The sequence below is a fragment of the Elephantulus edwardii genome, unplaced genomic scaffold (assembly GCF_000299155.1).
Source record: "Elephantulus edwardii isolate Elephantulus edwardi_28Jun2011 unplaced genomic scaffold, EleEdw1.0 scaffold00225, whole genome shotgun sequence".
In the NCBI taxonomy this organism is placed as follows: domain Eukaryota; kingdom Metazoa; phylum Chordata; class Mammalia; order Macroscelidea; family Macroscelididae; genus Elephantulus; species Elephantulus edwardii.
The window spans coordinates 350,154-375,894 of record NW_006399975.1 but is presented as its reverse complement, the minus strand read 5'-3'; the positions used below and the strand labels follow the sequence as shown (position 1 = coordinate 375,894).

General features: G+C 40.0%; 1 protein-coding gene across 1 annotated transcript in view; it reads left to right on the top strand.

Annotated features, from left to right (window-relative positions):
• Positions 1-24,986, top strand: part of MYO5C (myosin VC) — a 95,423-nt gene extending 70,437 nt beyond the window's left edge. The window contains exons 25-40 of the mRNA XM_006898236.1: positions 2,263-2,356; positions 2,781-2,844; positions 3,119-3,199; positions 4,540-4,720; positions 6,787-6,880; positions 7,311-7,374; positions 8,578-8,746; positions 9,759-9,846; positions 11,572-11,670; positions 13,195-13,349; positions 15,255-15,344; positions 15,671-15,821; positions 16,478-16,760; positions 21,909-22,083; positions 23,175-23,255; positions 24,834-24,986. Coding sequence (XP_006898298.1) covers positions 2,263-2,356; positions 2,781-2,844; positions 3,119-3,199; positions 4,540-4,720; positions 6,787-6,880; positions 7,311-7,374; positions 8,578-8,746; positions 9,759-9,846; positions 11,572-11,670; positions 13,195-13,349; positions 15,255-15,344; positions 15,671-15,821; positions 16,478-16,760; positions 21,909-22,083; positions 23,175-23,255; positions 24,834-24,986 — 2,022 coding nt within the window. The remainder of the gene's footprint in view (positions 1-2,262; positions 2,357-2,780; positions 2,845-3,118; positions 3,200-4,539; positions 4,721-6,786; positions 6,881-7,310; positions 7,375-8,577; positions 8,747-9,758; positions 9,847-11,571; positions 11,671-13,194; positions 13,350-15,254; positions 15,345-15,670; positions 15,822-16,477; positions 16,761-21,908; positions 22,084-23,174; positions 23,256-24,833) is intronic.
• The last annotated feature ends 755 nt before the right edge of the window (positions 24,987-25,741 follow it).

Genomic DNA, 25,741 nt, shown 5'->3' with positions numbered 1-25,741 from the left:
CCGTTTCTTCTTGATCATATGCCACTTCATGAAATTCTTCTCTGTCAGCCTGTTCTTTTTGCAACAGTGACACTTCCTTCTTCATTTGATGCTTCCCGAGTCATTCAATATTCTACCCATAGCATATTTAAGTAATGCAACTCGAAGCTTGAATTTGATTTTCAGTTCCTTCATCTTAAGAAATGCCGAGTTCATCACTGATTGTATAATTTAAAAAAAAACCCTCTATCATTCTATCTCCAGCCTCATTCTTGTCACCAAGTACATATTTTCATATTTTCCAACTATTGATTGTTCTTCCTTGCTCCAGAATTTTGCTTTCTAGTCACCAATTATTATTAGTGAATCTTTGTTGCATGTTTGATCTATTTCAGACTGCAAAAGTTAGTGGAAATCATCTGTTTCCTCCTTTCTAGCTCTAGTTATTGGTGCATATATTTGAACAATAGTGGTGTTAACAGTTTTTCCTTGTGTGTATATGGATATCATCCTGTCACTCACGACTTTGGTGATGTAGTCCTTAGTTAACTGTGATATAGAAGGGATGAAGGGAGGAAGAAAGGAACTATGGAAAACACACGTTAGTAGCATATTTGTTAAGGTTATGACAATATTCTATCTTACAGCTTTGGATCATTTTAAAACATTTTTTAATTATATCAAGTAATTGAATTTCTGAACAATGCTCCCCATTTTATCTGGGCTTCAGTTTCCTATTGTTTAAAATTAAAAGATTGGGATAACCAGGAAGGATTACTTTTAATCACCTAGTCCTGTGACCCTTTCTTAGCAATCATATAAGACTTAGGCAATCTGCAGAAGTCGTGTCAGTATACATTTTCTACAGCTGTGTGACTGCAGTTGGCGAAATCACCAGTAGATGTCACTCACTTCCTTCTTTGTAGCTATAACAGCCGTACAAACTCTACTGTGTCATATTAAAGAGTTAAGATTTTTCTTCTAAGAACATAAATTCTCAAGCTTATTTTCTAAAATAAATTAACTAGTCAAGTTTGATATGTTGGCGTATTAGCCCTAAGTAAATACAAATATAACTTGTATACAAATGCATAATTGAGATGTTATTAAGAACAGCTCTTTACCATTCATGAGTCATGGGTTCACCCTAATCTTGGCATTGTGGCCCTGAGCGTACCACCTAACATTTTCATGGCTTCAGTTTTCCAAACACTTGGCTCACTAACAGGTCCATCGGGAAGACACTCAATAAGGCAGATCACTGCAGAAACAGGAGCTATAGCACTTCAACATTCAGAGTAACTGAGAAACAAGCAAGGAGAGGGATTATGACCCTGAGCTCCTGAAAGACTTTTTACCTCCCTTCACCACATTAAAAGAGCCCTGAGGGTATAGTGTGTGTGTACTGGGAAACTTATTTAAACGTTTGTGGTTCAGATTTATCAGCCAAGCCACAGGAGAAAGATGAAACCCTCTCTACCTGTAAAGATTGACCACCTCAGAAACCTGACAGAACATCCAAGAGTCAGAATCAATTTGATGGCAATAGATGTGGTTTGGTTTCGCTATCAAAGCACAAACCCTGAATCCTTAAACAAGTTGAGCTGTTGTTGAGTACCATTGAGTCAGAACCAACCCATAGCTCACCCTCCAGCAGGTTTTCAGAGACAATTCAATGCACAGGAGGAGATTGTCCATCCTTCTCCTGAGCTGTTAAGACCTATAAAAGGCAGAACACAAATTCTTTCACAAAAAAAAAGAGCTTTGCCTCAGTGGACTCAGCCCACAAGTCACACCTCCTCACCTCCCCACCCCACCCCATAGCCAACTCTCTGACCTCTAGGCTAACCCTCTCTTCCATTGCTGCACACCTAAGCCTGGCTAAAGCTGAAACCCACAATTTGAAAAGTGGCAACTTGGTCCACATCCTTACATCCAAGGATTTAGTATCAAGGAAAGAATTTTAGTTCTGCAATTTTACTTTTCTGACTGCTTCCTCTTCCCACCTTACACAACACTTATAAGAAGTAGTTCTTCCCCCTCCCCTTTTAAATAGTAGAGAAGCCAATTCTATTGATACAACCAGGTAGGTCTGGAAATAAGTAGCAACATTTTAAGCATTTAAACATGATGGGCAGTGATGGCTTTATATTATTTTCATTAAGAATTATAATGAGAATATCTTGATAGATGCATAATAATATAATGCGGGTCCTTTTGACTGATATAAATAATCAAAGCTAATTTTTTTCCTTCATCTGGTTCAACATTGCTGTGATTCAGACAATCTCTGAGTTTGAAAAAGAGATAGAGCTACTTCAGACCCAGAAGATAGATGTGGAAAAGCATGTGCAGTCACAAAAACGGGAAATGAGAGGTAACAACAATGAGTCAGTCTCTGGGCTACACACTGAATTGATTTAGCTGGGTCACTGCTAAGGAATTGTGTCTTTTAATTGGCACAAGGTTGGTGGGTTAGCTGGTTAGTTGCATACCTAGTAGGTTACTTAGTAGATAGATTGAATAATTGGTTGAATAGTTGGTAAGTTAGTTAACTGGTAAGATTAGCTGATTGATTAGCTGACATGTTGGTTAGTTGCTTAGTTGGGCAGCTGATAAATTGGACTTGATTCCTGGTAGGTAAATGAGAGCTGATTGGTTGGTTAGCTAGAGAATCTTTGTTAATCTGGAGAACTAAGTCCTGGGATGAGAATGGAAGAAGGGAAACCATGTAAAAATGTCATTTATAGCGGAAAAAAGGGGGGAAATTCATTTATATAAACTCTGCCCTTTTATTATAGAAAAGATGTCGGAGATCACAAAACAACTTCTTGAAAGCTATGACATAGAAGATGTAAGGAGCAGGTAACCAGGTTTTGCTTTATTAACTATTGTGCATGGTCAAGCATAGAGTCATTCTTAAATGTTAGTAAGGATGGGAAGGGAGGGAGAGGGGAGTGAACTTGAATAGCTAACAGACACATGTCAAGATGTGAATGGAAAGGCAATATAGAATAATGTGGTGATTGGACATTATAACTAATTCATTACATCTTTGTGTTTCTTCAAATCACAATAAAAAAGAATAACTGAAATAAAAACATGAAAACAAAATTCTCTCACATTCATTGTTTTTTAGGCTGTCTGTGGAAGATTTGGAGCATTTAAATGAAGATGGAGAACTCTGGTTTGCTTATGAAGGACTAAAGAAAGCAACCCGGTTAGAAATTCCCTCAGGAATCTTTTTTTCAGATATTTTGTGACTCAAGAAGGTCCAGACAGACTATAAGAAAGTCAAAGGTTTATGTGTTGGGGATTTTGTACACAAAATGATTCCTTTACATTAGAACAATCTCATAACTATTAAAAATATTTCTCTGGGTTTTAAGTAAATAATTTAGTCATGAAGCACATTGACTAAACCTGCCTATTAATAAAGGCCATTATCTGTAGAATAAAAATTGATTACCTCATATAGATTGGCCAGTGTTGCTACAGATACATTTTTATTTAAAAGGTATAGTACATATTTTTTAAATTATCAAGAAAATGAAAATCTAATGGTGTAGTCTATAGGAAGTTACTCTACTAACTTAAGGGCTGAGCTGTGATGTTCAAATCTACCAGAGATATTTTGGGAGAAAGATGAGCCGTCTTCTCCTATGTCATCTACAGCCTCAAATACCAAAGGAGGGTCAGCCACAGTTGTCTCTGACTCCAAAGCAGTGAATTTCAAGTTTTTTTTAAAATCTAAAATAATAATTTATCATTACTTGATGTGAACCTCAGATAATGCTTCCTAAATGGCTGGAAGGAATTTATAATGTGTTGTTGTTGTTGTTGTTATGTGCTGTGGAGTTGACTGTGACTCACAGTGACTATGTACAGTAGCTCCAAAATCTGCCCTATCCTGAGCCAGTCTCACTGTCTCTGAAACACTTACCCCCATTCTCTCTGTTACTGTCTCAATCCATCTCACCCTCAGTCGTCTTCTCTTGTGCTGTCCCTCCACCCTTCCAAACAAGATGTTCCTCTCCAAGGACTGATCCCTCCTGGTAACATGCCCAAAGTATGTGAGATGGAGCTTCAGAATCCTTGCCTCAAGGAGCAAGTATACTTTCCTAATTCAGTAGAATGAACAGTGGTAACACAACAGTTATGCCTCACAGCTAAAGGAAAGTTGCTTGAACCTGCCCAGAGCTCCATGAGAGAAGTACCTGGGGAACTGTTCCTGTAACGATCACAGCCTAGAAAACCCCACAGGGCAGGTCGACTCTCACGTGGGCTCAGGTCAATCATGACTCAGCACCCAATAACCATTCAAGAGCTTATGACTACTATTGGTGTGAACCTCCAAGTCAAAATTGACCCATAGTTGACCCTACAGCAAGTTTTTCAGAGTCAATTAATCACGTGGGAGGAGATTGCCCATGTTAGTAAATTTTATCCACTTAATGCTCCTGTGGGTCAGAGTAACACGTACACACATACACACGCTCTCAGTCAGCAGCACGGCAGAATAAAGATGGTACGAGTCATTTCCTGACCTTCTTTCAACAGTGTTTTGGAGAGCCATTTCCAGTCTCAGAAGGATTGCTATGAAAAAGAGATCGAAGCTTTGAACTGCAAAGTGGTGCATCTAAGTCAAGAAATCAACCACCTGCAAAAATTATTTAGAGAAGAGAATGACATCAATGAAAGTATCCGCCATGAAGTTACCAGGCTAACATCAGAAAACATGGTACTGTACCAGCCAAGAGCTCTGGCTGAGCCCTTCTTTATAGAAACATTATTTGGTAGGGAACCAAACATTAATTGGTAGAGAATAAAGTAAAACATGGTTGATAAAATAGAGGGTCAGTGAAAAGGAGGAAGACCTTCAATGAACTAGCTGAGCTCAGTGGCCGCTGCCATGGGCACAAGCTCAGCAGGAATTGTGGGGGAGACACTGGACCAGGCAGTGTTCTCACTACTGCACACAGGGCACGAGGAGTCAGAGCTGAGTCCATGGGACTTAACAACAACAACAGAAGTTAAATGACTGATATGCATTACTTTTTCAAGAAAGTCAAATAATTGGTCTTTGCTGAGTCTGTTTACCGTATAAAGTGCAAGAGTGTGTGTGTGTCTGTGTGTGTAGTGTCTTTGAGAGATGAGTACACTGAGAACAGCCCCTTCTATTCACATTCTGAATTCTGGATCTTAGCTTTTCAAGGATTTTCCCCTTCTTTTCTGATGTTCATCTCTTCCCATGGCTTTTGTCTGTGTCATCCTCTCTTCTGGCTCATTTCTACTGGCACACGGAGAAATGAAAGCAGAATCTCCCTCACTTTATTTTTTTCTTAACCCCACATCCCCTGTAGCCACCACTCCATTTCTCTGGTCAGACTTCTCAGATGCCATCTGACTGTACTTCTCCACTCACTCCACTCATTGAACAATCAAATATTCTTCGTTTACTCTGTGGCTACTCCATTATGTCCTGTGCCCCATCTAATAACCAAATCTACCTCTCAGGGCCAAACGCCAGAGGCTGTTTCTCACCCGCATCTTCTGAAGTCTTTCAGCACTTGACAAAGCTTACCATTCCTTCTTCCTTACTCTTGACTGTTCTCTTGACTTTTAGGACACTGTATTACACTTGATTTTTCTTCTTTCTCACTGGCTGCTGTTCTTCAGCTTCTGTATTATCTCCTCCCCTGCTCTAACCTGGAAGCATTAGAAAGTCTCAGGGCTATGTCACCAGGTGAGGAAACTTTGAGACTGTGAGAGCCATTATCCAAAGAAGTATTCTTCATTTGCATTTAGAGGCATGGGTCTATTTTTAAACTTGGAGAACAGAAAACCTTTCTAATCTGGCTCAGAAGAAAATTTCAAGAATAACAAGACATAGGGGCAAAGGGCCAATAAACATACAGGATGATGTCAGACCTCTGTTAACAGAGCAGTGAACTCCTAGAATCCAGAGGGAGCTGTAGGATCTGTTTCTTGATTAGAAGCTGATATTTTGGGCCTGGTCTAAGAGGCTGACCTTTCCCTCAACATTTGTGTCTGCTCTTCAACTGAGCTTAGGATTCCCATACATAGCTTCCCACAGGGCACCTCCTTTCACAGGAGGACCTGGTGGTATCCGGGGTAGTACCGGTGAGGAGACTGCTTCCTCTGAGCTTGTTCGTATTTCTAGTGACTATGTAATAGGAATTCTGGTAGCTTGGTGCTAAGGAATTGGGCTGCCAACCCAAAGACGTGGTTCAAATCCACCAGCTTCTATGCAGGAGAAAAGAAAGGCAGCTTCCTCCCATGCAATTTACTGCCTCTGAAAGCCCACTGGAGATCCAGCTTTGAGTCAGTTTGACTTGACAGTACACAACAACAATAAGAAAAAGAAATAGAACCCTGGTGGTGCAGTGGTTAAAACATGGGGGGTATCTTCTAAACAAAAGTTCAACTGTTCAATCCCACCAGCTGCTTTATGAAAGGAAGATGTGACAATCTGCTTCTTTAAAGATCTGTGGCTTTGCAAACACTTTGGGGAAGTTTGACTCTGTCCTATAGGGGTCACTTAAGGGTTAGGACGGGTTCTAGTGGCAGTGGGTTTGGGTTTTCTTAGCATATAATGTTCCTTGTGGTAAAAACATGAAGCAGTCTCATCTAATGTCTTGATTCAGCCTCTTCTTTCCCCACTGTGCTGCACACGTGTTCCATGGGACTCAGTTCTGATTGCTCTGAGTAGCCCTGAAGTTTTCATTTTCAGAAGGAAAGGCTTTTTTTATTTTCTATTTTAATGTTTCTAATTTGGCTTTTCAGATGATTCCAGACTTTAAACAGCAAATTTCAGAGCTAGAGAAACAGAAGCAAGATCTTGAAATTCGCCTGAACGAGCAAAATGAAAAAATGAGAGGTAACTGACTCCCTCGTGAGCATGCCTTTAGAAAAGTTTCCTGTCCCCAGAGAATGGGATAGAAAAGCCACCTTCCCTGGGTCACGGACTGGCTCTCCTGTGGGCCAGATGACATGAGTGTGAGGAGCAGGGTGGGCGCAGGAAATGGGAAGGAAATCGTGTGTCCTACTTAAAAGTACCGCTCAACTTCTGTGGTTGTTGCCAAGTGGGAACGTGGGACCCAATGGTGCTAGATGTTCTTATTTTTAAAGGAAAGTTATAAATCCAAAATTCACCTTTATAAATTTTTTATTTTTTGAAATATTATTTCGTCTAAACAAACCCAGTTGCTGCCTAATAGTTTAAGATCACTGATAACTTTAAAGAAGCCCAAAGCCAAATCAGAGCACAATCATACAGCCCCAAAGTGTGACATTTCTTCTCATTATAGAGAAACTAGAGGAAATGACTTATCAGTTGAACCACCATCAACAAGAGGACGGAACACAAAGAAAGTAAGTGTTAATCCATATGTGCTTCAATTTTATTTACCCACATGTACTTCAATTTTAGTATTTTTCTTAAATTGTAGGAAATACTAAGAAATGACATGGCAAGGTGTTGATGAATGCATTTCCATTAAAGTGGGTTAATAATATCTGAGTAGAAAAGTCCGTCAAGTCTCCACTATTCAGATATTATACCTGAAATAAGAACTGTTTGTGTGTACACACTTTCACAGTTTGTAAATGCATAGACCTCCTTTGGGAGAAAATACAAAGAAAGTATCAGTTGACAGAGGAGAGGAAATGACTTATTTTTCACTGTATACACTTTTGAAGTGTTAAACTGTGTTCATAAATTGCCTATTCCAAATATGAATGATATAAAAGTCTATGAAAGAGAAGAGTCTTGCTAAGCAGAACATTTAGGATGAGATTCAAAACTTATGTTTATAAACAATGGTCATTTCTTCCGTGCATCCAAATTTATATCTTGGCCAGCAAAGGACCTGGGGCCCTGGTAGAGCCCTGTAAGAAAATGGATTTGTTTTGATGCCTACTTCTTGAAATAATTACATTTTTCAGAACAATAAATAGATGCTCTACGTCTCTGAGAACATTTTCAATCATGTGAGATTAATAGTATTAGGATCAAATGAGGATCAAATAGTAAGTGGTGTTGATACCATTTTGTAAATTATAATGGACTCTCTTTTTCCTTTCTTTCCAATCACAACTCTTTAAATGTCTTTTTTTACAAAAGGGATATTTGCTTGATTTTTGGTGATAATGATGGGTGAGTAGGCACAGATATCCTGAGGAAGCAATCATGTGGGGAGGGATAAAGGGTCGGAGTCTCTTAGCTCGTTAAGGAGACTAGTCTACAGCGAGAACCCAAAGGCTGTACTCCTCTGGTGTAGCAAATTGGCCAGCCAGTCTCCCCAAGTGCGACTTTCAGCCTTGAAAACCCTCTGGAGGGACACCTATGAATCAGAACCAACTCAACTGCAATGAGACAGAGAGAGGATAATTTTATATACCAGCCAACCCTGGTCTCTCTGCCACTTAAAGGACTCCTCTATTCAGATATTATTTGTTTTACTTATAAACTAGTCAAAGGAGTTTTTCATCATTAGGAATATCCTTGTTATGGTGATGAGTGACTTCTCTGTACTGGTCAAATTGATATTAAAATTTCCTTTAATCTTTTCTCAGAACCCTGGAGGTCCAAAATGATATGCACACCAAAGAGAAGGAGAAGCTCATTGATAAGATTCAAGAAATGCAGGAAGTCAGTGAACACTTGAAGAAACAATTTGAAAATGAAAGTGAAGTCAAGAGTGGCTTCTTGCAGGAAGCAACCCGCCTTACTAAGGAAAACAGAGTGAGAATCTTCTGAATATTTCCGACTTGTTAATAAATGACCACCTGTATGCAGAACTCTCAGAATACAGGAAGAGCCTGAGCATTCTCTGTTGTATTCTTGTTAGCTTCCAACTCATTGTTAGTCAGTGGCAACCCATATGTTAAGAATAGAAGCAAGTGTCAAAAGGTTTTTAAATGTGTGACTTTTAGAAGCAGACAGATCATGAGGCCTCTGAGTTTTCCAGAGTGCCTCTGGGTAGGTTCAGATTGCCAACCTAAGTGCTGGTAGTCAAGCCCTTAACCACTGGTGCCACCAGGGCTTTGTGCGTCCTTTATAAGAAAATATTTATAGGCATCCAAGATTCTTCCAGTTATTGGCCCATAGTCAACATTTACACAGTCACTTAATAGGAAGAATGGCAAAGCCAGGGCCCAAATGTCTGAACTATTTCTCTGCATTCAGTTTCTGATATCCAAAAAACTCATTATTGACATCTAAATTACTCAAATTCTGTGTAATAAGCATTATTGTGTAATAAGCAGAAAAAAAAGAAACACACAACCCATTGGGTTAAGGATCATGGCAATTCCATGTGTGTCAGAGAACTGGGTTCTTTGGACATTTCAGCGGGTGATATTTTTTTTGGAAGTAGATTGATTGTCAGGCCTCCCTTCTGAGGTACCTCTGAATGAACTTGGACTTGGTTTACCAGCTGAGCCCATTAACTGTTTGCACCCCCTCAAGGATCCCAAGGGGGGGGAAATTTATCAAGAAAAATATGGTATGTCTGTATAGTGGAATATTATTCAGCAATAAGAAGAAAGGAGATATAGATACATGTTGTAATTTAGATGAGCTTTGAAATCATTCTTTCATCTAGGTGAAAGAAACAGACATAAAAAGGATCCATGTTATACAGTCTCATTTTTAAAAAAAGTCAGGAATAGGAAATTCATAGAGACAGAAAGTAGATTAGTGGGATTATTATTGGGAAATAAACTGTTGTCCTTGTTTACTTTTATTTCTGTAGGATCTTGAAGAAGAATTGGACATGAAGGACAGAGTGATTAAAAAACTACAAGATCAAATAAAAACTCTAACCAAGACCATTGAAAAAGGTAGAAGTGATATTTAATTGCCTATCCTTTTGAGTCTTCAACTAAGGTCAGGAAGCATTTAATTTCTTATTTCCTGATATAATCATTGCAAAGAAAGGAATGATTCAAAACCCAAAAGAATGAGTCTCAACAGATCGTGTTTGGAGGCCAATGATGAGCTCATAAAATAATCATTTAATGTAGGAATACAGCTCCCCTCAAAAACAAGGTACTTTTAACATCTTCTATTAATTCCTTTTTGAAAAAGGAAACTATGAAAGTGTTTTTAAAAGGACTACTTTGAAGTAACCTTTTCCTCCAAGTTAACATTTATGTTGGTGGTGATGGTGGTGGTATGTGCCATCAAGTTGCCTGAGACTAATAGTGATTCTATGTACAACAGCCTTAAACCCTGCTCTATCCTGTGCCAATCTCACTGTCTCCGACACACCTACCCCCATTACCTCAATCACTGAATCAATCCATGTCATCGAGGGTCTTTCTCTCCTGCACTGTCACCCCACCCTCCCGAGTATGACGTCCCTCTCCAAAAATTGATCCCACCTTGCAACATGTCCAAAGTATGTCAGACGAAGTTTCAGAATCCTTGCCTCCAAGGAGAAGCCTGGTTTCACCATATCTAGGACAAACCTGTTTGTTCATTAACAGAGAACTAAAAAGCCAGCTAGCCCTAAACATAAAACTTCCCACTTAGAATTTTCTGAACTTCTGTGGAAAAGATCTGCAAACTTTTCTTGCTTTGATAGCTGTGTCATTGACCCTTCTCCAACTTTGCCTTTCTTCTAACACCTTTATTTTCCTTTCTTTTCTTCCCAACCTTCATCTCTGTGGCTGTATCTTCAATTATTAGTTCCTTTTTCCTGTATCCACTTACTTGGAAAGATCCCTTATTATTTATTCAACTATAACCTAAAACGTAAAATGTCTAAAGCCTCACTGATGATCTTTCTCATTCAGTAGTAAATGGTTCAAGTCACTCTGTGAGGCCAAAGGCCATGTCTATTCTTCCACCTCTCCATTGTTGGGATGAGTGAATTGTCATATCTTCACTAGGATTACCAAATCTATAATCCCACCCTGTCACGTCATCCTAGATCCCATACCACTTTTGCCTCTGAGACAACTTCCTTTCTCTTATCACCTCCAACAGTGTCTAAAGTTGAGCACATTAGCTCCCTCTGCTGTTCCCCAAGAGAAAGATGAGGCAGTCTCCTCTCATAACTTCTTTCACACCCTTACTATGCTGAGAACCTACCAGAGTACAAGCATTTCTTCAAGAATAACTCACAGGATATTCTTAAAGGATTCTTCAAGAATAACTCATAAAGGACTTACAGATATGTCCATACATAGGAATCCCTACTAGGAAAAACTACTTGGGCTAAAATAAAATTTTAATTCATATAAAACCCAAAAGAATTTACGTACAGCTCAGCCAAAGTTGGATGGAAGGAAACTGCATATTATAGTTGTGTGTTGTCAAATTAGACCTGACCCATAGCTGACCCTCCAGTAGGTTTTCAGAGGCAGTTAATTACCTGGGAGGAGATTGCGCATCCTTTGCCCATGGAACAACTGGTGGGTTTGAACCATATGCCTTTGGGATTACAGTGCAACTTCTTACCACTAGGCCACCAGAGCTCCCTGGAGATTGCATAGCTTTATTGTAAAATCTATGACACCTGTGTGCCTGTATTTTATCTGATTGTTCGCCTTTATCTACAGCCCACGATGTACACTTGTCCTCAGGACCCAAGGAGTACCTTGGAATGTTGGAATACAAGAAAGAAGATGAGGACAAGCTCATTCAAAACCTCATTCTTGGTAGTAAAAACATGACCATCTGAATTTTTGCTTTACCTTTAAGAATGTTGATGTCAGTCAATGCCACTCCACAGTCTTTTGGAGGGACCAATCTCTTCTCATTCTTTCTCTTTTTCCATTCCTCCTCTAGCCCAGGTTTTCTCAACCTCAGTATTATTTGGCCAGAGAGTCCCTGCTGTGGGAGCCAGTGCCTTGTGGGATATGAAACAGCATTCTTGACTTTTGCCTATAAGATGCCAGTAACAACCTCTAGCCATGACAATAAAAAATGTCTTCAGACGTTGTCAAATATCCCCTTGGAGAGGAGGACAAAATACTCTCAGTTGAGTGCCACCTGCCCTATCTTTTCTAATCTTAAAGGAGGAAAGACACAACTCTTTATCTCTGTTTCAACAAGAAAGTCATAATGGAAGTAAAAGTAGCATCTGTGCTCCATTTGATTTTTTTAAATTTTATTTTATTATTTTTTTAGTATGTACCGTCAAATCGGATCTGATTGGTACAGGAGGAGATTGCCCCTCCTTCTCTCCAGCTGAGCATCTGGTGGATTCAAACCACACACCTCTGGGATGGCAGTGAAGCTTCTTTCCACTAGGCTGCCTAGCTCCCTTTTCCATTTGATTTTTACTGGGAGATATATTTGCACATATAAAAAACGCCTCCATTACGGTAGTGTCTCACTGCGCATGATCAAGGTTGATGGTCTCAGAACCCATCTGACTAGGCCATCTTCATCGTCTTCTTCTCCGTGATCCCACAGGAAGAAGGAGAAAAGCTGTCCCCCAAATAGCAGATCCCAAGATCTCTAAGCAAAACAATGTGTAGCCATATTTCCTCTTTTTTCAAGTGATCCCCTCAGAACACATAAGCACCCCTGCAAGTGCCTTTCCACCTTCACTGGCGCACAGCTGTGAGAGTCTTTCCTTTGTTCCTCTGTTTCAGTACTGCTGTGGGGATTTTCTGCTGCTTTTCCTCCACAGGGGAGAGCGATGGTGGAGGGGAGGGGAGGAAGACTGCCCCTCCCAGGAAGGTGCCAATGGCTGATGTTCATGTTTTCCTCTGGTCTCCTTGCTGTTCTCTTTTCCCAAGGCCAGCTGGGCCACCTCTGTGCACCTGTTCTCTTCACTTGCAGGTTAATAGGTCTATTGAGATTGTATCCCATCCCCATCACAGAGGCTTAGGTGGTAGGATGGAACTTTTCCTATATTCTGGATCTGAAATCCAAGAGCACCATGCCAAGGAAGAACCCAAATTCTGACTCTTCTTAAGCCTCTTAAACATTAGAATGTCAATGTTGTTATGTACAGTCAATGTAAATAAGAATAGAAGCCGTTGGCACTTGTATCTTTTTGCCAAAAAAGGAGTCAGACTGAATTTCTCAAAGAGAAAAGAAATCCCTATTCAGTATTGAGGTATTCCCTCAAATCCAGAAAAGAAAATAAAAACCCCGCCCCCATCAGCAAGGGCTTCTTTGATGGAAAGCCAAGCTGCCGCTCTAACCCTCAATGATTCTCTCTACTCCAGACTTGAAGCCTCGTGGTGTGGTGGTGAACATGATCCCCGGGCTGCCAGCTCACATCCTGTTCATGTGTGTGCGCTATGCAGACTCCCTGAATGATGCCAACATGCTGAAGTCCCTCATGAGCAGCACCATTAATGGCATCAAGCAGGTGGTTAAGGTAGGAACCATCTTTGATATTGGCCCTTGGTGTTATTTCTATGCAGGACACAGAGCCACATGAAACAAAGTCTTGTGTGACAGTGAGAGAAAGTTTATTACTAATTTCCTTTCCAGCTTTGGCATAATACTAAACCATGTTTAGCTCACTGATTCCTTTCTGGGAACTCAGTAAGTGATAGATGACTATCTATGTAATTCTTTATGGGCAATTCCTTTAAACAGCTCTGGGTCCTTGCTTGACAAATTGCTTATGTAAAGAGTATCTGACTGATGCAAACTGGAATCTTGGGGTAGCTAGTCAACAGAGTGTGGGGAGAGTGGTGGGTCTAACATAAAGCTTTCATTATGTGTTGTTCTTGGTGTGGAGTTATTAGAGTCACTATCAAATTCCACTTTGTTCCTGGAAAATGACCATCCAGCTTAAAACTTTATTAAAAAAGGTCCAAGTTGGTGGGTTTCATAACTTACTGGTTCACATGTGATGGGAGCACTAGAATAATAGATCCAATACATTTCATTCACCTCCAAAAGGAAAGCAATGTTTGATAGGATGTATTTGACCTTTTAAGGGGAGGGCAGTAGGGCAGAAACCTACTTGGTTTTTAATAAAATACTGATCTAGAAGAGTCATAAGTAGATGTTCTTTTAAAATATACTAAGAGGGAGGAATCAACATAGTGAAAGTGTGAGAGGTCAGGGTATGAATAATTCTTCCCTATCCAACTGTACCACTAAAAAAAAAAAATAAATAAAAATAAAATTGTACCCTAAGTTCTTTGTCTGTCAGTGGGTAGAAATAGAGTTACTATTTTTCATTTGGTGCTGAACACTCTGTTGATAGTCAATTTTCATGGAAACCGTCGTGGTGTTCTTAGAAGGCGCTCTGATAAATCAGTGTTTTCCCAGTCTGTATTTTATAAACTAGGTTTTCTTAAGGCAGAATAAATGTCCACTGTGTGGAATATCATAGGCACACAATGTGTTTGCCTCATCTGTGAACTTTGGGGCAATGTCTAAGCATTTATAACTAGACATGAGGAGTTGAAATCCCCTCTCACCCCCCAGCTTCTCCAGTGACTCTTCTGTCTGTGTGTATCCAGGACCTGCCTCCTTCATGCCTCCAACCCACAACAACCCTCTCTAGGCCCCCATGCCCTCTTCACTCACTGTTGTGTTTTTCTACATGCTGTCCCCCTCCTTGACTGCTAGAGTGCTTTGCCTCATCTCCACCAATTCTTTCTTCTTTACTCCCAATGTGGCTTCAACCCCTACAACTCTGCTGAAAGATCACTAGTCATTTCCTCTTACTAATTGTAGTGGTATTTTCTTCATTTTTAGTCTCCTTAAATTCACTAACCCATTACCACCATTATTTTGAGACTCTATTACTTAGTCTTTCATATCCCAGGATTTTTCTGCTTTTCTTCTTATTTCTCTGGTCACTGTTCCTCTGCCTTCATTGCTGCTTCTTCTTCCTCCATAAGTGGAGTGTTCCTTCACCCTGAGTTCTTGTCAGCTTTCCCTCACTTCATCCAGCAAGCACTTATAATACAGTCCACAGTGGTCATTTTTAGGCACTTCTCACCCTTATTTAACTTTGCCTTATATATGGTGCGTCAGTCTTATCTATCAGAATGTGAGCCTTGGAGGGAAGGCTGGAGACTGAAAACTTCTATGCGTTCCTGTAGTGCATACTTTAGGCTTCTGAACAGTTAAGATAATCTGTTCAGAAATAGTTTGCAAACTTGGAAACCATAATCTGCTATATAAATTATAAGTGCTTATCAATGCAATAGAAACTTTAGTGAATTTTTTTAAAAAATCATTTCATCAAAGGCCGCCTGTTCTAGGGCTCAGAAGAATCAGATCACCAAATCTAATTTCGTCTTCTCTCTTTTTAAAGGACCATTTAGAAGACTTTGAGATGCTGTCCTTCTGGCTCTCCAACACATGTCATTTTCTCAATTGTCTGAAGCAGTACAGCGGGGAGGAGGTAGGGACAGTTGTCTCTTTTGTGTACTGTGCTGACTGCTGCTGGAACACTCCTTGTGAGACACCCACTTGTAATAAGGTCAACAAGCATGACATCCAAGTTAGTAAGGCAGACTAAGTTAATACATGAAATCATTGGGTTTATTTTTCTTATAGAAAATAAATGCTACCTCAGATATTAAGAACTCATTTGAAACAAATAAAACACTTTAAATCTTGAGATGCAAACGCTGTAGGAGAAGCCAACCCTAATATGACATAGGTAGTATTTTAATTTCCCACTTGTGTGTATTACTGTAATATTTATGCCCTCAAATTTACTTTCAGGAATTCATGAAACATAACAGCCCACATCAGAATAAGAATTGCTTGAGCAATTTTGACCTTTCCGAATACAGACAAATTCTTAGTGATGTGGCTATACGGATATATCACCAGTTTATTACTGTGATGGAAAACAACATTCAACCAATAATAGGTAAGAAAATAATAATTGATAACCAAAAATATTTCTAGTAACAATGAGACTTTAAAAAAAAATAAATCCAGTGTGTACAATATATGATTACAAATAATGTAGTTTTAAATATCAAGAAAATTAAACCACATAAATGTCTACCTTTTCATTCTTTGATTACTACAGTAACTCCATAAATCATATGTAACAGATTTCCTTCTATTAAGGCAATGCTTTCTGAAGATAAAGACTTGGGAGAACTGCATTTCTTACATGAGTATTTTTTGGGCTTCAGCAAGTATTTTCTTGAAACTTCAAAGTTCCACTCAAATTCTTGGCCTCACAATACTTTCTTCAGTTTCCTTAATTTTCTGAAACTTAGATACCTTTGATTTTAAATGTTTCCTGGCCATGTGCTATCACATTAGTCTGCTCTCTTTTTTTAGCAAGTCTAAAGAAGACTTGCTCTAAGCTTAGAGGGAGAGAGTTCTGCTTCCTTGCTGTGCAATCCTCCACATCCACACTCCATGATCCAAATCCTTGATTACGCTTTCTTTTTTTCACACCTACGCCTACAAACTCTTGCAGAAAAATGTCCTAGCTGCTAAAACAGACTCATGAAAAGCAGTGGGGAGAATTCTTAGGAAGCAAAAGAAGACTTTTCATTTTCTCCGCAGTACCAGGCATGCTGGAGTTTGAGAGTCTGCAGGGCATTTCCGGCCTGAAGCCGACGGGTTTCAGGAAGCGGTCGTCCAGCATAGATGACACTGACGCCTACACCATGACCTCCATCCTCCAGCAGCTGAGCTACTTCTACAGCACCATGTGCCAGAACGGCCTCGACCCCGAGCTCGTGAGGCAGGCTGTGAAGCAGCTTTTCTTCTTGATCGGGGCAGTGACCCTAAACAGCCTCTTCCTACGGAAGGACATGTGCTCCTGCAGAAAAGGGATGCAAATAAGGTGAGACCCACACATTGCCACTCAGCCTCAGACGCTGGCCAGAAAAAAACTGATACCACTCACCCCTGACCCTTCACCCCATCAACATCAGACTTCTATGTGGGATCTACTGTGAGATTCCCAATCTGTGAACTAGAAGTTGTATATTTTAAATTCTGACTCTGTGGTCATCATACATTCACTAGTTCTTCTGGACTGCCCTCTTTGTACTTCCACATGGAGAACATGGGAAATGAAGGAAAAGTTGGGATGATTTTTGACCTTGAGGAGATCAAAATAGTCAAATGACAGTTCAAGCCAATTGTGATTAAGTCACAGACAAATGCTATAGGACCTGTTTGAGAGGAAATATTATTGTGGATAGAAAAGTTAGGGAACCCAGAGAGCTATACATTGAGTGATGAAGAGAGAAATGCATTCCAGGCAGAGAAAATGAGGCCGACAAAAACATGATGGTGGTGGTTGTTGTTGTTATATGCTGTCAAGTCACCCCGCAACTCATAGTAGCCCTATGCACAGCAGCACTAAACCCTTCTGACACACTTACCCCCATCAACCCAGTCACTGAGTCAATCCATCTAATTGAGAGTTTTCCCCTTCTGCACAGTCTCTCCACCTTCTCAAGCATAATGTCCCTCTCCAAGGGCAGGTCCCTCCTCACCACATGCCCAAAGTATGTGAGATGGAGCTTCAGAATCCTTGCCTCCAAGGAGCATCCTGGTTTCACCCTCTCCAGGATAAACCTGTTTGTTCTTTTAGCAGTCCATGGTATATTCAATACTCTTCTCCAGCACTACAGCTCAAAGGCATCAATTCTCCCTCTATCATCCCTAGTTATTATCTAGCTTTCTGATGCATAACAAAAGCATAGTGGTAGAACTTAATTTGGATGTTGTCTTCAGCAACAGTGACTAGCTCTGTCTCAAGCATTGTTAGTATTATTATAAAAATGTCTTCTGTGGAAATTCATCTCACAGTCTCTATAATATAGCATTTATATAGCAATTTTCATTTTAGTTGCTTTGTCAAATGAGTTCTTTTGTTTCTTTTATTGTATTTTTCAGGTCAAGTATCCCCCCGCTGGCTCCTTATTAAGTCTTCTTTATTTTTTTCTGTCTTGGCAGAAGTACAGCCAGGATGCTCCTTAGCAGCAAGGATGATAAAATGGATATGTTGTCAGAAGGGGCCAGTTCTTGGCAAAAGGCATCATGCTTGGAAAAGTGGAAGGTCAGAGAAAGAAAGGAAGACTCTAAGCAAGAGAGATTGACACGATGATTCTAACAATGAACTCAAGCATATCAGAGATTATGAGGCTGGTACAGGATAGGGTTGATATGAGTTGCAATTGATTTGACAGCTCCTAACAACAACGTATTTTTTATGAGATTTATATTTTCATTTTTTTGTTATTTGAACGAAGCTTTACAAAACAGATTAGTATTTCCTTCATCTCTTTATATACATATTGTTTCATGACATTGACAACATTCTCTTTATTTCATCATCATTCTTCCCACTCTCTCACTGTGGTTCTTTTTTCCACTCATTCCTCCATACCTTCCCTTCCTACCTTCTGTCCCTAATGATTGCACACTTTCCCAGTGCAACACATCTCCTGATCTCCTGACTGTTGGCACTTAGGATGTTGATTGTGAATCTAAGTAAGATGAAGTCATTGAGAGTTTCAGCCTTTTCTTCATCTATCATATTGTTGCCTATCAGTTCAGTGTTGAGAAATTTTATTTTCTTGGTGTTGAGATGCAATCCATATTGAAAGCTACAGTCTATGATCTTCTGCAGCAGGTGCTTCAAGTCCTCCTCACTTTCAGCAAGCAAAATTGTGTCATCTTCTTAGTGACATTTATTGATGAGTCTTCCCCCAATCCTCATGCCATGTTCTTCTTCAAAGAGTCCAGATTCTTGAATAATTTGCTCGGAATACAAATTGAATAGGTATGGGGAAAGGATACAAACTTGGGTCATTTTTTCGTTAATTAACTATCATGTGTAAGCTGATTGGTCACCTGGATTAGACAATAATCAGCTGTGGGCTGGAAACCTCTTGTTTACATCAATCAGAACTTGGTGAGTGGTCTTTTGTATTTAAAAGTCAGTTAATTGTGTTTGGAAGAACTTTGTTGTAAGTGGTATAAAACTTGTCTGTCAGTTTGCTATACTGAGATAACTTGGGATTGCTGTGATACTGAATGTTGTGCCCCTGGTTGTCAAATGTCATAATGGTTACCTGTGGTAGACAGGGTTTGGTAGAGTTCCCAGATTAAGACAGGCTTGGAAGCAGCATTGGCATCCATCCACTTCTTAAACAGTAGACCTTTGGAAACTCTATGAACATTAGAGAAACGATGATAGTTAATAGAACGGAGTTCAGATCTTTTGTTCATAGGGTTGCTATAAGTTGTACTTGACTCAACAGCACTTAACAACAAAGACAACAAGTCTTCCCTTGCTCTGTTTGAACAACAGCTTTTTATTCTAGGTTTGGCTTCACATGAGCACAATTAAGTGTCTGAGATTTCCATTCTTTTCAATGTTACCCATGATTTGTTATGATCCATACAATCAAATGCCTTTGCATAGTCAATGAAACACAAATAGACATTCTTCTGGTACTCTCTGCTCTTAGCTAGGATCCATCAGACATCAGCAGTGATATCTCTGGTGCCACAAACTGAATCCAGTTTGAACTTCTGGCAGTTCCATATTTACTGTTCTAGACAGATTTTAAGAATCTTCAACAGTATTTTGCTTACATATTATACTGATGATATTGTTCAATAATTTCCACATTCTGTTGGATCGCCTTTCTTGGGAACAAACAGAAATTTCTTCCGGTCAGTTGCCCATGCAGCTGTCTTCCAAATTTCCTGGTATAGACTGGAGATTATATCCTCGACTGCATCTGTCATTTGAAACATGTCAGTTGATATTGCATCAATTCCTAGGGCCTTATTTTTGGCCCAAGTATCATCTAAGGAAGACAGAAGAAAAAAATTGATGTCCTTGAGTTGTGGTGAGGGAGAGTACTGAATATTCCATGCACTACCAAAAGAATAGACAGATATGTCTTGGAGAAGGTGTAGCCCGAATGTGCCTTGACAGCATACTTTGGGCATGTTGCTAGGAGAGGCTGTTGCTTGAATAAGCACATCATACTTGGAAAATTGGAAGAACAGTGAAGGAGAGGAAGACTCTCAACCAGGAGTATTGACACAGTGACTGCAGCAATGGGCTTGAGTGTGTCAAAGATTGTGAGGTTGGCACAGAATAGGATAGGGTTCAGGTCTGTTGTTTATAGGGTTGCTACTTGACTGGATAGCACCTAAGATCAACAATAGCAAAGCAAGATAAAATTAAGAAAGAGGAAAAACAAGGGATTACCATACACTCTCCCAGCATTATGGGGGCGAGGAGGGGGGAACCCCAAACCATTGCCATCGAGTAGATTCTAACTCATAGCAACTCTCTAGGACAGAGCAGAATGGAAACCCATAGCATAGGGCTTCCAAAGCTATAATCCTGCTGTAACCCGAGGGCAGCATCTGTGCCTCAGTGTCAGGAGGCCTCTCTTCTGCTCCTCTGCTCTTTTTTGTCAGTGCAGGAGACATTATTCTCACATGTATCACAACTTCACTCCTTTTTATAGCTAAGTAACATTGCACTGCAATGTTATATTTTGCAATACTATATTTTGTTATTGATGTACAAGGCACTCTAGTGGTACTGTGGTTAAGGCATTTGGTTGATAATCAAGAGGAAAAACACACTAGTCACCCTGCAAGGGGAATAAAATGAGGCAGTGTGCTTCTGTCAAGACCTTGAAAGCCCTAAGGGGCAGTTCTCCGTCCTACAGGGTCTCTGTGGATCAGAAGTGGCTTTGTGGCAATGAGTTTTAGGTTTGATACATAACTTAGATAACCATAAAATTCACCCTGTGCAAATGCACAGTTTAATGCTGGTGGGTGGGTTTTTTTTTTTGGTTTTTTTTTTTTTTTGCAGAAACTTGTGCAACCATCATCATCATCTATTTTTTTAACATTTTAGTAATTCCAAAAAGAAACCTTGTACTCAGAGCAGTCACGACCCTGTCTTCCACCCACCCACCTCCTTCCTCCCACTCCCAGCCCTCAGCAACGACTCATCTACTTTATGCCTGGAAGTTTCACACAAATGGAATCACAGAATATGTGACTTTGTGACTGCTTTCTTGGAGCATGCTGCCTAGGGTCATCCAGGCTGAGCACGTGTCAGTGCTTCATTCCTCTTGTGACTAAATACTGTGTCGCTATATTAATAGACAATATTTTCTTATTTGTTTTCTGTTGATAGACACTTGCACTATTTCTTTGTTAAAACCATGCTGCTCTGAACATTCCTATACAGGCTTTTGTCTGGACATATGTTTTCCTCTCTTGTATGTGTGTGTGTCTAGGAGTGCAATTGCTGGGCCATCTGGTGATTCTGTTTAGCATTTTCAGGAACTGCCAGATTGTTTTCCAAAGTGGCTGCACAAGTTCACATTCCACCCAGCCATGTATGAAAGCTCTCAGCACTAATTTTATACATGAGAAATTGAATCCCCAGAGAGACTGAGTAACTCCTCAGAGTGGATTGGTCACACCTGAGTACTAAAGCGCACACCTCTTACCTCATATACGCATGATAATTAATGACAGGAACAAGAACAAAAATCCTAGTCAACTGAAAGAAAGCCTTCTACAACAGGTCTGCCATTTCCGGAAAGAAAGCAAACACGTTTTTATACATACCTAAGTCTTCTCTTCGAGTGTCACTTTAGTGAATTTGATGTTAATGTAATTTAAAAACTTCACTTTGTAAACTATTGCAATCATTTGTCTTTCTTCAGATTTCCCCCTAAAGTCTGCAACTGTTAGAGATCTTTACCCAAGGCCATGATCTTTAGAGTTTAGACTCACAAGCCCTGATCAAGTGGTTTAACCATTCTCATTGCACATGAGGAAACTGAGTTGAGCCCTGTTGGCAAGCTGTGATTCTAAGGTTCTCAGTGAACTCTGATACCCTCTCGGGGGACACCAGGGCACTCAACACCCTGCTGTAAAGTATTCTAAATGGATCACCTGTTCTCCACGCTTTTGGCTCTCACTACAGGTGCAACATCAGCTTCTTAGAAGAATGGCTTAAAGATAAGAATTTGCAGAACAGCTTAGCCAAGGAAACTCTGGAACCTCTCTCCCAAGCAGCCTGGTTGCTTCAAGTCAAGAAGACCACCGAGAGTGATGCCAAGGAGATCTATGAACGCTGTACCTCACTGTCTGCTGTGCAGGTGACCAAGCTGGTTGAGTGTCTCCCTGGGTCTTCTCCAGCAGATTGCCTGGCATAGCTTAGGAGTCTTGCAGGTGTAGGACATGGCATGTCATGTTGCTAACTGAAAGACTGGCAGCTCAGATCTACATCTGCTCCAAGGGCGAAAGCTGGGAAATTTCTTCCTGTAAAGCTTCACAACCTCAGAAACCCAGCAGAGGCTCACCAAGTGTCAGGACTGATTTGAGGGCAGTGGATTTGGGTTTGATTTCTTCACTTAGGCAGCTGTGGGGTGCACATCACTGTTGTTTGGAAATCATCTTATATGCCTTGCATTTTTCTCTATCAGCAATTCATTTCCTATATATTGACAAACTTCTGTGTTTTGACATATCTTTATGTGAGTTTATTAAATACTTACACTGGACCTTAAAAACACAAAGAAATTTGTGGCATATTTGCTAATCACTAAACTCACAGAAGGGAGCTCTGGTGGTCTATAGTAAGGAGCTGCGCTGCCAACCTGAAGGCATGCAGTTCAAATCCATGAGCTGCTCTGTGGGAGAATGATGGACAGTTTCCTCATGTGTGAATATCTATACTGGGAATCCTGCTGGAGAGTCAGCTATGAGAGGGTTCTGACTAGATGGTGCATAACAACAAACTCACAGAAGGGAAGTTCTGATGGCTTAGCCTATAGAGTTGAGCAGCTCATTCATCAACAGCTCTGCAAGAGAAAGATGAGCAGTCTCTTCCCATGTGATTTACAAATCAGAAACCCAATGCAGAGTCAGTTACGAGTTGCTTGCAACTCAGTTGCAAGGAGTTTTTAAGAGTAAACCCACAGATGGTACATGTCTGTGAAGTGGGTACAGAAGGCAAGAGGCAACTGGAATTGGCCTCCCTCTGTCTTGATGCTCTCTGATTATGTGATTTGCCTTTCCAAACCTTTTCTCTTCTCTCCCGTCTCATTTTCTCCTTTCTTGGATAACATGGGGTTCCTAAAACAAAATTACAGCATAAAATTTTAGAACTACCTGTAGTTTTCAGTGGTTCCCAAACCACCAGAACCAATATTTCAAGGCCTAACATCTTGCTGTGTACGCTTTGCAGATCATAAAGATCCTTAATTCATACACACCTATAGATGACTTTGAAAAAAGAGTGACTCCATCCTTTGTTCGCAGAGTACAGGTAAGATTATTAGGATATGCCCTGTAAGTTTAACACCTAAGTATGGTATAAGAAATGAATACTTAATTCCTATTTCAGAGAGGAAGACCCTTGATGAGATGGCTTGATTCAGAGACTGGGGTAACGGGGGTAGGTGTGTCGGAGACAGTGAGATTGGCTCAGGATAAAGCAGTGTTTAGGGCTGTTACACATAGGGTTGTTATGAGCCGCAGGTGACTCAACAGCACATAACAACAACAACCTATTCCAGAATTCCCATATTAAAGTACAAATGAAAGGCACCAGCTCAAAGGCAGCTGAAATTGCCCTTATCATGTTTCCCCGGTTTCATGCTGACACAAAGGGAATAAAAACATCAGAACTATGGCTCGTGTGCTATGTTTCTTGCATGCATCTTATCTCTTGTAAGGTTTTCATGGACTTTGTAAATGGACAGAGGTTGAATGGAAACAAAAGACTTGTGCAGCATTTTTTTTCTTATTCCAAGATCCACGGTTTCTTCCCCAATGAACTAGGGCAGCATTTCTTAAAGTTTGGTTGAAGGATCCCTAAGAGTTCTTGAGATGCTTTAGTCTTTCTTTGTCCAGATATATATTCATATGAAGCTGGATTGTCTTCAGCCAAAATAATAGACCAAAACAGATTGAGGGTAGAATGTGAGACTCCTCCTGTCTTGTATCAAATCAGACTTTAAAGAGTTTTCCATACTTCTCACAGATTTTTAAAAATTTTTTGAAAATAGTTCTTTTTCATTAAAAATATTAGTTGTTAACAGGAATTGGGTTTATTATTATTATTTTGTTGTTGTTGTTGTTGATTGCCATCAAGTCGAGCATGACTCATAGCGACCCTAATGAGGCCTGAAGCTTTTCTACAACTATCGTCATTTATCAAGGTTCATAGAGTTTCCAGAGGCATATTGTTTAAGAAGTGGATGCCACTCCGGCTTCTGAATTGTTATTTTAATGAATCAATAAATGTCTTAAATTATTGTTTTAGTTATGGATACAGTATATATCAGTAGTTACATTCAAAAAACACAAGGTATTTAGAGGTCTCAATAATTTTTAAGGCTGGGAAGCTCTGCTGTGGTCCAGGGTGTCACTAAGATGAATCCAGCATGTCTTAACTGTGATGAATTCATCACCACTACACAGCATTCAACATAGGGGTCCTGAGGCCAGAGTTTGTGAACCACTAAACTAAGAAGGAGAGTTTAGTTCAGGAAAAGTTTAACATTTGACATTTACTTATACTTGGGCTTGGAATTGTGCCTTGCCAGTAGGTAAGAGTAGAAAACATATTTACAGTCAGTCCATCCTGTGGGAAAATAGTTTCAGAAGTGGGAAAGAGCAACTCAGTCTTCCTAAGAGCTGCTCTGGGAAGTCCCAGGGAGATACTTCACCTTGGAACTGTGTTGTTTAAAATGCTGTTTTGTGCATCATTTCTCATGATCTTCAAAGTTTTACACTAGACATAGGGATGTTGTGTTTTTCTGACAGTTAATTGCCAGATTTTACAGTAAATCAAAACGTACTGTTTTCCTTATTGATTTTCCTCTGTTCTGTGTAATTTCAGGCACTCCTCAATAGCCGGGAGGATTCCTCACAGCTGATGCTGGATACCAAATATCTCTTTCAAGTCACGTTTCCTTTCACCCCCTCCCCACACGCTCTGGAAATGATCCAGATCCCCAGCAGTTTCAAGCTGGGCTTTCTCAATAGATTATAGCAGGAGAAAAGAACGTTAAGTCAGCTTTCTCTCAAAAGCTAAATGAAGGTCAAGCATGAGGGTCGTGGTTTATTAATTGGAACTGGAAATGCACTGGAGTGTGATTTAAGGGATAAAAAAATAGAGTTCTTCTTAATGGGCCTATTTATCTCCTTTCCTGCCGACCACCCTTCTCTTCACTCCTGGTGGTAGTGCCGTTGCTACAAGTTGCAAAACTTAACAAGCACCAGTTGTGGTTGGGAAGTCGGCTTACCTTTGAACTCTCAGCTGACTTTTCTTGAAATTCCTGGAAGGCTCTATTTTCTTCGAGGGGTTTCTTGATCCGAATGTACCTTGTGCCAGGTACTCCACTAGGAGGGAGGGGATCCCAAGTTTCACATGAAGCCCAGATACATCTGTGAAGACAGAGTTCCAGGGATAAATCTTACAGCCAATAACCCCATTTGGCTATCATGACCCATCAAATATCTTACTTCGATGACCACTCTGTTTTTAAGAGAACATTAGCTAGCCAATCTGAAATCAATAATATGAAGTGCCTGTGTACATAGCTATTTAAAGGTAATATATTATTAGCACTTAGTTGCCATGTCACATTCCATCTTGCCAAAATATTTGCTGACTTTTTATTATGATATGTTTCATAACATAACAAGTTAAAAATGCAATCTAAATAATTTTTTATCTAGTAAAAATTTTAATGTGTTTCTCTTTAAATTTTTTTTTTCATGAAAATAAAGCATTGTGTTAGTTCT